This window comes from Vanellus vanellus (genome assembly GCF_965231255.1).
Source record: "Vanellus vanellus genome assembly, chromosome: 4".
NCBI lineage: Eukaryota > Metazoa > Chordata > Aves > Charadriiformes > Charadriidae > Vanellus > Vanellus vanellus.
In genome coordinates, this window is record NC_138909.1 from 41228185 (window position 1) to 41242723 (window position 14539).

The 14539-nt window shown below is 39.5% G+C and overlaps 1 protein-coding gene across 1 annotated transcript in view; it reads left to right on the plus strand.

Moving 5' to 3' along the window:
* CPE (carboxypeptidase E) overlaps positions 1–12578 on the plus strand; it is a gene marked incomplete at its 5' end in the record, with an annotated part of 58453 nt that extends 45875 nt beyond the window's left edge. The window contains 4 exons of the mRNA XM_082482074.1: positions 5637–5776; positions 8233–8332; positions 10660–10778; positions 11766–12578. Coding sequence (XP_082338200.1) covers positions 5637–5776; positions 8233–8332; positions 10660–10778; positions 11766–11864 — 458 coding nt within the window. The 3' untranslated portion in view covers positions 11865–12578. The remainder of the gene's footprint in view (positions 1–5636; positions 5777–8232; positions 8333–10659; positions 10779–11765) is intronic.
* Between the last annotated feature and the right edge of the window lie 1961 nt (positions 12579–14539).

Here is a 14539-nt window from a genome sequence, read left to right on the forward strand (position 1 = left end):
ATGTTCAATTACAGTCTTTGGATGAATTTTAAGTTTTTACCTGGAATGCGCAGGAATCTCTCAAAGCATTAGGACAGCTTAGGTGGTAGCCTAACTCTGCTCCTGTTACAGTAAAGGGGGTACTAGCAGAGGAAAATAATTAAGCTCGTATGAAGAAATTAGAAGCAGAACAATGACTGATAGTGCTCACGGAGCCTGCACAGCAGTGCTCACCTGCTTAAACTTGGAGCTGTTATTCCCAATCTTCACAGGAGCAGCGTGTCTCCTCTGCTGTGGTACCACAGGTGCCAGGGAATGGGTGTAAGGTAAAACGTTGACGTTTCTAAATATGACTGAAAAGCAAAAATTTCCCTTTGTGTGACGCTTTCCACAGACTTTGAATAGAAACCATTAAAACACCCTTGACAAAACAGAGTTTGCATAATTTGAAAAAAACACACCCTCAATATAAACAAAATATTGAGAGGTTTAATAGTTATTTTTGCTTTAATTAAGTAAAAAAATTACCTTAATGAAATATTAAGTATTAAATATAAAAACATGGACATAGTTAACTTCAGCTTCTTTTTCCTTAGGAAAATGCTATAAAAAACAATCTTTCCATTGTTTTGACGAAATGCTTTGATTCTGACTAAACTGCGCATGCCAAAAGCACATTTTTCCATTGGAAAAACTTGTTGGAAAGTTGGAATTATTTCCTCCTTTTGGATCTTATTTTAAGTTAGACTGAAAGTTCCCCAAGTGAGCCCTTTCTTTTTCTCATGTATTTGTACGGAGTTAGTAGACAGGAATCTGAGTTCTAACCAGGATCTACAGTCCTAATACGGTACAGCTAATAAAAAAATAGAGAGGCAGCAATATACTTTGGACCAAACAGCATGAATCTGTTTCTTGTCCAAGTGTAGAAATCAGCTGACAAGCTGCGACTTTTGAACAAAACCGCCATGGTAATGTTTGCTACAGGCTGACTTAAAAAACCCAAAAATAATCCAGTGAAAACAGTTCTGTTGTTTCCATGTCTAGTGCTAAGAAAAATAACTAAACATTGCTTAATTCAAGTGAAAATTTTCTTGGAAGCTTTAATTCAAAAAACTCTGTCTGGAAACTGAAATGTGGTAAGTTATCTGTTGTATCGATGACCTTTGGCTCTCCATATGGTAACGCACTCAAAGTTAGCAGTGGTATAAGCTATCAAAAAGCCATTTGTATTGCTTTAGGAAAAGTATTTCGTTGTATATCCTTACCAGAGTTCAGAATTTATCAAGAGGAAGTCTCCAAAGACCTTGTCTCCATGGTATCTGCTCTGTTTCGGAGCTGAGGTGGTGCTTCTCTACCTTTGCGTTGCTGTGGGCTGTTCTGGGTCCTGTGTGGGGGCGTGAGACTATTTCAGTGTCCTGTGGGCATCTAGAGGTTAGGCTTGCATCCCTGTGTGATCTCCCTGGGTTGAGTGGAGGCAAAATAAAAGAGGACTTGCCACAAGTTTATAGAGAAAGGAGGAGAACTGGAAGAACGTGGGAAAAGAGGTAAGCACTGGAGCACTGCGTTTGGTGTAGAAAGGAGTGCATGGCTTTAGCAGAGCAGTGGTGAGGGAAGGAAAAAGAAGAGAGTGGAGGACAGCTGAGCTAAGTGAGAGAGGCTGTGCTCTCCTAGACGCTGCCTTGGACAGCACCTACTCACTCCAAGAGCTCTGACCCAGGAAGGGCTGATTTTTCTTTCTAATAAATTACTGAAGTTGCTGTTGCCCTATAGAGCTTATTATGGTGCTTCCAGTTGTGCTGCATCGATTTCTTTGCCCGGATCATTCGCCTCCAGGAACTTCTACCTTCTGTAAAAGACAGCACTGCATGGTGGGCCAGCAGCACTCTTCATTGGTTCCTCAGTGTGCAGGGATAACATATGGGTGGCTCTCTTGTGTGAGTATGGGTTGCTTTTGCATATGTTTTTTCTGAATTCTTGGGTTCTTTCAGTAGAAAGGCTGAACGTCTGGTGGCAGAAAAGTCTGGTAGCAGCCCTGGTCTCAAACTGGAAGTGAGGATGAACCCTCCATTGCATTCACGTTCTGTCCTTTCCTCTTGTCAAACTTCAGGCTTTCTTCATCCACCTCAGGCCAGGTGGCAATTCTCCATTCGGGTTTTGGGGTGGAGAGAGCAGATGATGTACAGGAATATTTGACACTTGCTTCTGTCTCTTAATACACTTCGCTGTGAGGATTTTCTCACCGTTACCTGCTTAGTGGTTACTTTCTTCTGTGGAGCAGGGGCACAGAGAAAATATCTCCCCCAACAGCATCTTTGTGCTAAATCTGAGACCGTGATGCCTGTTACACTCGCTTTGTATTTATTATTTGTCATCTGTAATTAGTTCATCCTTGTAGGTTTTGCAGAGATCATTAAGCAGAGGCAAAGAGGTCATTCTTCTGTATTCAGGAAAGGCCCTTTTAGCCACCAGACCCCAGGGAAAAACAAACCTGTGCATAAAATCCATGCTATTTTTAACGCTGGTCTTCTCCCTATCAGTATGTAATTAATGATTTCACTCATGCACAAGAAAGCCAAATTAAATTTGCACAGACAGCTTTAATTTCGGCATTTCCTTAGCTGTTGAGTGCATAACTTTTCAACATCAATAATGTTTTTTTAATGTACGTTTTGTGTGGAATATCTATTTGGAAATACAAATGAGAAGAGCAGATAGCAACGAATTACTAGTTAGCCACATGCCTATTCTGCTTGTTCTGTCATTACAGAGTCATCCGAGTCTAATCAGATTCATGTCACTACAAAAATAGTATTTCAAAGCAGCTTACATTGCTGTAGAATTAGGCTATTGTTTAAGTGTCTTTTTATTTTCAGATACTCTCAAATCACCCTTGGCACTCAATTAATTTGTTCCTAACTTGAATTACCTTTCATGTTACCAGTTTTGGAAGCAATGTTAGGTAAATTTTTTTAGGATTTTATACAACCCGTGTAGGAGGCACATGTTCTCCCTACTACGTACAAGTCTCAAGTTCATCCTGTCCTGCTAAACGTTACTGTCTTTAAGTGTAGAAGGTGAACTAGCTTAGTGCTGTAGCTTGTAATTTGAGGTCCGAGTAATTCTGGCACCAGGGGCACACCCTGCACTCCACTTTCTGTGTGAAGGCTGGAGTTCTTTCTTTAAAAGCTGAAGAAATTAATTTTGTCCCACATTCTAAGCTTGTTTATGTGAGTACTAACGTGAAGACGCTGTACTGAAGCAGTGCAACAGAGGAGTGTTTGTGTCGCTCAGTTTCAACGACAAGTCCTACTGGTGGTCAGCAGTGAAGGGGATGAATCTCGGTTATATCTGCGGCCTGCCGAGCCTTTCTGATCTTCAGAGGGTGGTCTCTGTTAAAGTATGGGAAAGTTAGATTTGTGCTAGCCTCTGTTAAAACGAGAGGCTTTGGGAGTGCGGTGGTGTGCATGCCTGTGATGTACGCCACGTGCATAACAAGAAGGAATAGAGCAGTTAGAGAGCTTGACCAGTGGCAGCAAAATTGCCGCAGTGTTGAATAAATCTTTTGAAATGTATCGATTTCTTGGATGTTGCACCTAATCGCCATATTGAACAGGCAGGTAAAGTGCAAATTGCACGTAGCCAGCCTGGTGCTCTCCAGATTACAGATGTAGTAGGCCACGGTTTAGATCTAGGCTATCTTCATCCCGTTCTCTGTCCCAGAGATTCAGATCATCACCTGCAGCTCAGTGATGCAAACTGGATTTTTTCAGGAGCAGCACATACAAACTCTAGTCCAGGCCAGGAGCTGGGAAACAAACTATAGCATATGGACATTGTGCACAAACCTGGAAAATATATTGTTTCTTTATTCTGTCCTTGAGAAACTAGGGCATCCCTCACTATCACCTTGGTTTGGGATGTGGAGGGGAGGGAGAAGCCTCCACAGAATTGGCACCGCAGTGAAATGACATCACGCCCTTCAGCTCCCAGTTCTCCTCTTCGTGGATTCTTTCCTGTAGAAGAAAGGCAAAAATCAAGAAAACAACATCATCTGGTGTCTGGAACAGATGCCTGGCAGTCAGCATTGCTGTCAGGATTTTACTCGTGACTCTGCTGCTCTCTCGCTGTGTACTGCTGAATGGTCCATCCATTCTGCCTGGTGGACATCGGAGCCGTCCCTCCCAGGAGCATCTTTGCCTTCTGTGTCCTCATTTTTCAGCCATTTTAAAAAGGCTTAGAAAGAAAAAGGTTCTTTGGGGAATCTGAAAAGTCCCCGTTCCTGTCAGTAGTAAGGAGTCTTGTTGCCTGGTTGACAGAAAATAGATTCACACTAATGTGTTGGCAAAATCCCACCTGACTCAATCTGTTCGCTGCCCTCGGTGTTCTCTTTTGGATGTGACGTCAGCTCTCTGGACGTTTCTGGACTGGTGCACAACACCGGGGCTTCAGTAAAGAGACTGCATTAGGTCTCATATGTAGCTTGCATGGGGGAACATAGGGCTGAATGAATTAGCTGTGTTTGGGGCGCTTTTAAATCCCTCAGTGAACTCCATGGGGATGCTCAAAATGCTTGGGAACGTGTTTCTTTTCGGTCCTCCGTTTGAGAATCCACTGACTCTGCTAGCGAGCTAGACTGGGAAGGCAAGCGCTAGTTCTGCGTCAGCTTCTGCTAAGAATATATTTATAACCCTTCTGGGGACAGCCACAGTCCCTCTCCGGCTGGTTGATCCAGTTACAAAACTGGAAACCACTTTGGTTATCGATTGACTGATTTGAGAATGTAGCCAATATTTCCATGTAGTAAGTGGAGGGGCTCAGAAGTGTAAGGAGGTACATCTTTCCCATCAAGTTTTTATTCCTAGTGATGATGCTACTGTATATATTTGTAAATTCCTATGATTAAAGTTGCATTAATAATGACGTTTCTCTTAATGTATTGATTACTGATTTTGCAGAGGCATTGATTGGGTGGAAAATACCCCTATCCATAGAAAAATTTCTGTGTAAATGAAGTTTATAGGAAGTTTGCTTTTGTATTTTTGGGGGTGGAAGGTCATAAATATTTGGAGTTTGTGCCGGGAAGATTGACAAAGGATATACCTTAGCAAACAGATGCTTTTCTTGTAAAATGTTACTAAGTTGAAACCTTGTACTTTCACATTTTGGACCAGTCTGTATAAACCTTTTTTTCAAAGGCACTTTTTCATGTTTCATTTGCTTTATAATTAATTGTCATTCATCTCGGTTTAAAAAGTGATCACATTTTACTTTCATTGGAAAATATTTTAGCCATAATAGGAAATAATTTTCTGTTCCTGAAGAGAAATAAAAGTAATTTATATGTCAGCTATCCAAAAACATCTGTCAGGTAGGAGCATGCAGGGCAGGTGCAACATCAGGTAGAAGTATACAGGCCAGGCGTTAAGTCTTTCTAAACTTTCCTTAGGAAGAAAACGTTTTGAGCAATTAATTGTCTTGTGGGTTTCTCTGATTTAATGCCTCTGGTTTCAGAACTAAGCTGATTAAATAGAAATGCACCAACTGTATTTATAGCTATGCTTTCCTTGACAGCCCCAGCGTCTCACATGTCCCCCTTTACTCTGTTTACCTCAGAACCATGCAAAATGCATCACTGACTCTCTTTTCTGGCATTGCAGGAATGCAGGATTTCAATTACCTCAGCAGCAACTGCTTTGAAATCACAGTGGAGCTTAGCTGTGAAAAATTCCCACCTGAAGAAACTCTGAAGGGCTACTGGGAGGACAACAAGAACTCCCTGATCAATTACATCGAGCAGGTAAGAAAAAAGAGGATGGCAAAACTCTAGTTATTGTACATGAAACTTCTAAAATTTGTGCTGTTTGAACATCTAATTCAAAATTTCATATTAATTCTCTTGATGCTCCATAATTCTTAGATGTCTCCGAGGTGGTAAATCCTGCGCGACGTTTCTAAGCGTGTGGACGAGAGGAAAAGAAGAAAGTTGTTATAATACAGAGTTTATTTTACCTTACTGAAGGTGTTACAGACGTTTAATTTACGTGATTTGTGTGGGCTTCCTCAATGAAAAGAAATATACGTCACCTGAGTGTGTAATTCATGCCCCCCCAGCGCTGATGTGTGTACTAGGAGGAGATGGATTGTCCTCTACAGATAGCGCAGTGTGCCTGCAGAGGTGGGATGAAACACGCTGGATGTACAGGGACCCCGGGCGGCTGGATTAGGCTGTAGCTGCCTGGCACTCCAGCGTAACGGCGGGGGGACACCTCTAATCCTGGCTTTGTAGATACTGCGCTACTCTCTGTTTGCATGAGCTGCTGATATTCAGCGTAGAGCTGTCTGTATGATGATTCCATTAAAAATTATACAAAATCTGGTTAGAAGTGTAAAGCGTAGTCACAGGTTTAGATAATCTCGTGCTAATGGGTTGTTAGAAGTGAAGACTCCTGAAATAGATCTCTGTATGTGTTTGGGGTTTGTTTTTTTTCCTGTGGTGGTTTTTTTTTATGGTTGTTGTTGTTGTTGTTTTTTTTTTTAATTATTTCATGCCAATGTAACAGGCTGCACTGAAATGATCGTTCCAAACAGTGTGGGAGTTTTGAATTTCTGAAACCTGGATGTTGTAGTCAAACATCACAAATGTATCTGATATCCTTAATGGCTGCACGCCTGAGATTGTGAAATCAGAAACACACTTTGTTAGCAGAGCTGGTCAGGTGGTACATTCATTTACTTAAGAACTTATTTGTGCAGAAATGCTTTAGTTAGCCAGAAATCTGAAATATTTGAATATTTGAAATGCTTGAGTTATACTGTTCTGTTAGTAGGTCGTATGTGGGCTGAGGAAAAAGCTGTATCCGCCCTGCAGGTTTTTACCCATTTATTATGGAATCCATCTCAAATTGTTCAGCTCCTTTGCGCATGGGTTAATTTTCTCTGATTCATGAAAAGCTATGATGTCACTGCATTTTCAAACTACTAATGTGTAAGAGATTATTTTGCCAACTTCCTTTGCTCCTGTGGAGCTGCTGGCTTTATCCATGAAGTTCAGATGGTCTATCTGGCATTGGTTTATATCCTCTTACAGGATAAGAGGTCCAGCTCTACGCTCCAGCTCCCCTGTGATCGCTGAGGACAGTGCAAATATGTACTTTCTGCTTTTCTAAGCCAATCTGTGTCAGGCTTCTCCCACAGGGTAAATTAGAGGAATCTGGTGAACTAAATTATAGGAGCTGAATACACCATATATATTGGTTCATAGAGGGGAACATCAAAATCTCAACATAAAATTTGTGATCCACAAGTCTTTTCAAATACCACAGAATCAGAGGGAAGCCTGAACTCCGCAACACTTCCCCGCTTAATTTCCAGGCTCCCAATGAGATGCATCTCTGCACAGGTTCAAGACGTCCCGTTCTCCCCAGCGCTGAGAGCTCCCTATCTCAGGCTGCGAAAAGGCAGTTGATCCTCAGTCTCTTGCCTCTGAGGAGCTCAGTCTGCTTTCAGACCGTGCTTAAGAAGTACCAGCAGGACTGATCTCTCCACACGCTGCAGCCAAATCGGTGCTTTAATTTCATATATGCTGGGAACAGACAGGTTAGGTACTGTTGGTGCTGGTACCTGCAGTACGTTGCCTAAGAGGCAAGGAGTAATTAGGACATGAACCATCATCGCCTTTCTCTCACAGGCCACGTAGGGAGTGTTGTGACTCTATGTGGTCTCAGCTCAAAGACGTGGATGTTTTGGGTGCACAATAGAGAGCTCAAGTGTCTCGCATGGGTATTGCCCATCAAAGTCCGAGTGCCCACATTTAACCTTGGTAATGTTTCACTTTTAAGCAGTTTTGTCCATTATTAGCCCTAAATTCTTCAAGTTAAAAACTTAAAAAAAAAAAAGTTGGGCTTTTTTTTAGGCTGTCTTTCAAAGCTTTTCAGCACATTCATTAGTCCCCAGTGACAAAGACTTTCAAATCAGTGTTCACATATATTATGATTTGCTGTATATTTCTGAGAAATGCTTTTATTTCACAGAGGAATTAGTCTAACTACCAGCTGAATTATTTTTTCTCTTCACTGTTTCTTCCATTATGATGTTTAGTTATTATCTTTGATAGCTGTTGGCATGTAGACTGTGGGATTGGTAATGTGCATCGTTAGATATATCGATAGATATTTCACTGATGAGAATGCCATCTTTTCTGAAGAATTGTCCAGTGATTTCCCATGCGTTGCTGACTTTATTTATTTATTTTAGATTCATCGAGGAGTGAAGGGGTTCGTTAAAGATCTTCAGGGCAATCCAATAGCAAATGCTACAATTTCTGTGGAGGGGATAAGCCATGACATTACATCAGGTGAGCGTTGTACTTCAGCAAAACAAGAAGTGCTGGAATATACTGCTTCTCCCTCTGCTTGGCAACCTGCAGATTTCAGATCTTGTTAGCTCAAGCTTTAAGGGAGCACAGTTTTGAAGGCAGGAAAGCAAGTTGTGCCTCAAGAAGCATGTTGCCTACAGGATTTCATCAATCCTTCTCATGCATTTTGCTCTCAAAGTAGCTGGAGGCTGGCTCTTGGGGCTTCATAGATCTCTGGCGTGAATTGGTTCTGGTGGCTCTTGGTTATTCATTCTTAGTTTGTCTTTTGATTTGTGGTGTAAGTAGTGTTTCACAGCTCTGCCAGGATTTAAAGTCCAGTCGGAGGTGCCATTTTGAATTTGAAGACTAAATTGTAGTCCAAAACTGTTGTATTACTTACAATGCGATCATACCTTTTGATATGTAAATTCTTGACAGATTTTCAGTTTACGTAACTTCCTCCTGCAAAGATAAATTCTCTCTGCTGTTTACAATTATGTGACTTTGGTTTAGAAGGGCGGTTCTAAAAGAGGAGAGTATCGTGTGGGTGTTCATAGAAAATTGTGTGTCACCTCTTTGGCGGTGGTGTGCTTTATTCTAGGAATGAATTCAAAGGTAGCTCGCGCAGTACCAGCTTGCAGTTTTCCCTGGAGCCCTACACTTTCTTATTCTAAATGACAATTTTTTTTTTTTTGTTTGCACAAGATACTGATTAGAAAAACAATAAAAAAATGTCATTGCTTTGTGCATAAGCTTACGTTACGGTCATTTTCTCGATGATATGTCTTACTAAACTGTTACAGAGATGCAGAATATTATGAAACAGGACTGGTAGAGCCTTCAGTTGGCGTCAATTTGCGTTTGTTCTCACTTCACCTGCAAAGAGGGCAGTGTTTCTGCCAAACAGGAGAACAGTCTATGATAACATTAGCCACCTTCTTTCACTGTATATAAGAAGGCAAAAAGTATAGAGGCTGGAAATAAATTTTCAGGGATAATAAAAAGGGAATAAGATGTGCAAAGAGGTATTCTGAGGTATGAGTGTGACGCATATGGTACTACAGCTCATGCTTCTGTGGTACAAAAAAGCATCTAATCATGAATCCTCTCACATCGTTGTGTGTGTATAAGCCTGGAAGTCGTGTATTGTCAAAACAGTGAGAAAAACATGTACTTGAATTCTAGCACATTCAAAAAGAAGGATAAATATTCTTTGGCACTTTTTCCCCTGCGCCTTTGTTCATAAGTTAAAATTCAGCTTTGTTCCAGTGCCAGGAATTAGAACAGATCATTATCGTAGCTCTGCAGCAGTATTTTTTTCCTTTTTGTTTTATGAAGAGAAAAGTCTGGGAACAACTGGACTAACTACTGACATTTTCTGACCGTGCGAATTGCAGACATTTAAGTAGTATTTCCCTCTGTGCTCTGTGTAGCTGCAGATGTGCTGAAAAAGCATTTAAGGAACTGGCAGTAAGAGCATGGCCAAGTCTTTTAAATGGCACTGCAAGCTGACCTTTAGAACAGCCTTGCAATGTTTTCTGGAGATAGAGAAATTCAGAGTATTAGCCTGTGACAAATTAGGTAATTCCCCACTTCTGGTGAGTCTTTGTGAAAATGGAGAGGGTCGTTTCTAGAGAAGAGGGTGATGCATTTTTATTCTGTGACAGAAAAAGATGATCTACAGGAACAGTGCAGTAGGAGCCTTTCTTTGATCTGAGTGGATCAAACTTTCATTTCTTTGTTTAGCTAAACAGAAGAAAAAAAGTCCAAGGCATTGCCTGGATACTGAAACGTAGATAATTATGCTTCAGGGTGATAAACATGGAATATTCTTGGATATTATGATCTATGGCTTTCTCTGCAAGATAAATAGAGGAAGGCGGTCCATTTATTTAAATTTGATGATAATAAAATTTATTTACATTTGGATTTTCAGAATACTGAGGGACATTAAAAATTCACATTGCATTGCAAACTGAAACTCAGACACTTAACAAGAGCTGTACTTTGGCCAGGTGTTGCTTCTGAAGTAGAATAATGTTCTGTATCATCCTTTTCTTTAGTGTGCTGGAGAGCCTTCAGCCTCAGCAGGCAAAATCTTTCATGGAGGCTACAGCACAACTTCAGGCTTTAAATCTGTGTTTTGGTTACATGAAAAGAAGAAAATCTGTAATGATGTATTTATAGAGCCCATACAGAAGAATCCTTTCATACAGACAAAATGAAAGGGCTGACGGCAATATAAAAGATTCTGACAAGATATACGGTCCCTTCTCCTTAGCTTTGTAACTAGTTTTATACATTTTTTTTTTCCTTCTTCTCTACAGCCAAGGATGGTGATTACTGGAGATTGCTTGTGCCTGGAAATTACAAACTTACAGCCTCAGCACCAGGCTATCTAGCAATAACGAAAAAAGTGGCTGTGCCCTTTAGCCCTGCCATTGTGGTAAGTGCTCGTGTGTATGTTGGTTTATCATCCATTATATATTTAAAAAAAAAAAGAAGTCTCTTACTTTTTTTCCTTCATGGCAAAAGGAGATGATTTTTCAGAATACCCTAATTTAGAAGACAGACTGGAAATCTAAACTTCTAGTACTTGCTGCGCAAGCAACCGAGAGTAATCTCATTGTAAACTCATTTTGTCTCCTGTTGGGTTTATTTGAAATAAAAAGACACGGAGAGGGGTAATATTGAGGTACTTACACTTTTTTTTAATTGGTTGATGTGTGAATAGCCAATCATATAAAAGATTACAGAATATCTTTAAATAGCGCAACGTAAAAAGTAAGAGATGTTGAGGTTTTTGTTGAGACTTGGTATTTTTAATCTAAACTGTCAAGATTTAACCTGCATGGGTTAAAACCAGTGTTCAGCTCTGTGCAGAAAGATAGATATAGTGATGGAGCTTTCCTTTGTGTAGATAGCCAACATGCATTAGGCTGCATCTAAGAGTTCAGAAGCATTTTTAATTCATCCTCTGTACAGGTGTGGATTCCACTTTTAACAATTAAAATAAATGCTTATTTCTCTGCTGTGTATCACATGCTAGGATATGCTATGCTAGCACCTAAACCATTCTATGATTCTATATGCTAGAAGATTTTTGTGGCTGGCTATTACCCAAATTTAATTTCATTGACCCATATTTTTTTGAAGTGTTTAGGCAGGTCAAAACTGGACAGATGTCTGGTTTCTTTTGGAAATGTCACTCACTTATGTGCATTTTTTAGATAAGTTTATTGTACTGATATGCTAGTATTGCACGCGTTTAAATCAGCCCTGAGAGACTTTGGAATAAACCTAGCCTAAAATGGAAGGTACCTCCCTAAGCCCCACGTCTGTGTTAAAGACCTGCTTTCAATAAATGACTCTTAAAAGCCTATGCTTCTCTCTCTCTCCAAATCCTACCAATGTTTTTGATTGTTTCTCATAGGTTGATTTTGAACTGGAGTCGCTGTCTGAAAGAAAAGAAGAGGAGAAAGAAGAGTTGATGGAATGGTGGAAGATGATGTCAGAAACACTAAATTTTTAAATGAAGATTTTGGCTTTACAGCTTTTATTCTATTATATGTTGACTTAGTATAATGTACTGTGGAAGGTCGCTATATTCTAGATTTTGTGCACTTCACAATAATTAACTTTGAATTTTTCAGTCATCTTTTGATTAATATGATTATGAATAACTACTAGCCTCCTAGCTGTATAAATAAGTTATTAATTTTCTTTCATATTGTTATAGAAAATTTACTCTTATATACAAATCAGAAAAAAAAGAGTGAATGTCTCTGCAGCCTATATGGAATAACAGTCTGTTGTGTATTATTTGCAAGTTCAGAATATGTAGGTTAACTCTTGATTTTCTAAAAGAAATATGCTGTAGTCAATTCCCAATACCGCCAGAAATATTTGACAGTGCATAGTAGTAGACAGTGCTCTTCACTGAGTTCTATAATGGATGTTATTGAAAAGATTTATAATAAGTGTGTGGTGTAATAATGTTTTACAAGGATTAAAATTCAGTATAACATTTTGTATGTCTCTGGTGTTGGGGCTATTTAACTATGTAGGAAACATAAGCTGACTTCATTTTAGTAAGCAGAAGGAATCTGCGTAAGCTCTTTTATTAAAGATGGCATGGAATAAATTCAGGAAAGAGAAGAGCTTTATTCCTTAAACTGTTAATGATATTTCAAGATCAGTTTTTAATTATTTCTCATTACTTACTAACCAAATGAAAAATTCTGAATGGGCAAAGAAGAGGAGCTTGTGCATCTCTTTAATAAGCTGCTTCTCTTTTACAGCAAGAAAAATATAATCGTTTCAGGTGACGTCTGTTTTAATTAGATAGCTACCTTTTCAACAATCCTTATATGTGTCAGTGGGGTGTAGACAATCAGCCAAAAGTTCATATGTTCACCAAAAGCTACCAAAACATTGCAGTTTAGACAATGAACTGGAAGTCTATTGAGGACATGCATTTAGTCTCACAAGCCAAGAATGGTTTTGTTTCCAAGTTTGTTTCTTCTGCTGGTTAGTCTTATCTAAAGCTAGAAGCAAGATATGCAAGTGAGAAATTTTTCAGTGTGTGAAATTTCCCAAAATACTTGAAGATGATAAAAAAGCAACTTTGATTGAAAAAGATCCTTCTTTCTCCCATGCTTTTCAGTATGCTTGAATTAACTTGCTTTAGTATTTTGTCTATGAGTGAAATTTGCAGAGTCAGAGAATACACATGAACTGTAGTGGGTGCAAGTTTGGTATAATTCTTCTGAAACCACTGCCAGTATGCTACTTTATAGCAGCTAAGCATCTCATCTGTTTGAAAGCTTACACACTATTGCTGGTCTATTTTAATTCAAGATCAGATGTTCAATACAGATTTCCTTCCTCTGTTTTTTTAGCATCACTGTCCGTGTTTTGATTAGCATATTCTTTTAGTTGATGCTGTAGGAGTTCAGTACTGTTCAGAACCAACCAACAATGCACTATCGTGCTCCTGCCGTAAGTGAAAAATCACATGTTGAGGTTGTAGGATCCAAATTTACCTCCTTTGGGTATTTAAGAATCTACTGAAAATACTGCTTTTTGAGAATTTGAAATTCTTGAATAAAAATAGCACTTGATCCTTTAAAGTAACAGGCTTAAGGTTTGACACGCATTGATAAATGGAACAGCAATAAAAAGGCATAAACTTTCTCTGATCAAGAATTTGCTATGTAACCTGTAGCTGATTTGGGATAGTAGATACTTGTCGTGGTTTAGGCAATACTTAATTACAAACTTCAGGGGACCTTCACTTGCTGTAAGTCATTAAGCAGTGATGAACTTCAAATCTCCATTGCGATGAGGAACCCCTGTGGTAAACGAAGAATCGTATCTGAAAGTGTCTTGATAACAACTTGTGGCTGTGCACAACAGCGTGGGTAGAGGATGCTCAGTTACACCAACTTGGGTGTTTATGATAATTTGAAAGGCTCAGACATGTAGCACAAAAAGCACACTGTCTGGAAGTAACAATACCGTTTTGGCTGAACCAGGTAAAATCGAAGCAAATAGTACAAAAATGGATTAAAACAAGAGACTGCTGGCATGTGGGCAAATGGCTACAGGAGTGTTTCTGACCTATAAACTACCGTAATAATGCAAGTGTCTATTTGTGCAGAACACCCTACTATGCCCCTTCCAAACCTAACAATTTTAATCCAAACAATATTACTACGTGGTGCGATGCCTGTCATGCGTCCAGTCTTCCCATGTGGCGGATTGCGTAGCATAGTTAGTGCAGACATTACATCAAAGAGATCTCATAACAGATTTCTGATTCTTACTTGTATTACATGCGTGAGATCCTCTGGTCTACCGTTTCATGCATTTGTGATTAAATGTAGTGTCCCTTAAATGATCTCTTCATTTTGCTCTAGATGACTGCTTGCTATTGCTGTGCTGAGAACAGGTTAAAGTGATTAAATGTTACAACACCAGAACCACTGCCACTGGTCTTGCTGTAGGTGAACATCCTTAAGAACAGCATAGCCCGGACTCTCAATAAGTGAATCCATTATGTAGCTTTCCTAGCCAAACTGAGCTGTCTTGTAGGACTGTGTATGTTTAAATGGAAGATTAGTGTGTTGTGTGATGCTGAGCTTTTGGTTAAAAAGGCACATGCTGTACTATTGTACAATAAATCTACAGGTTTATTTAAAATGT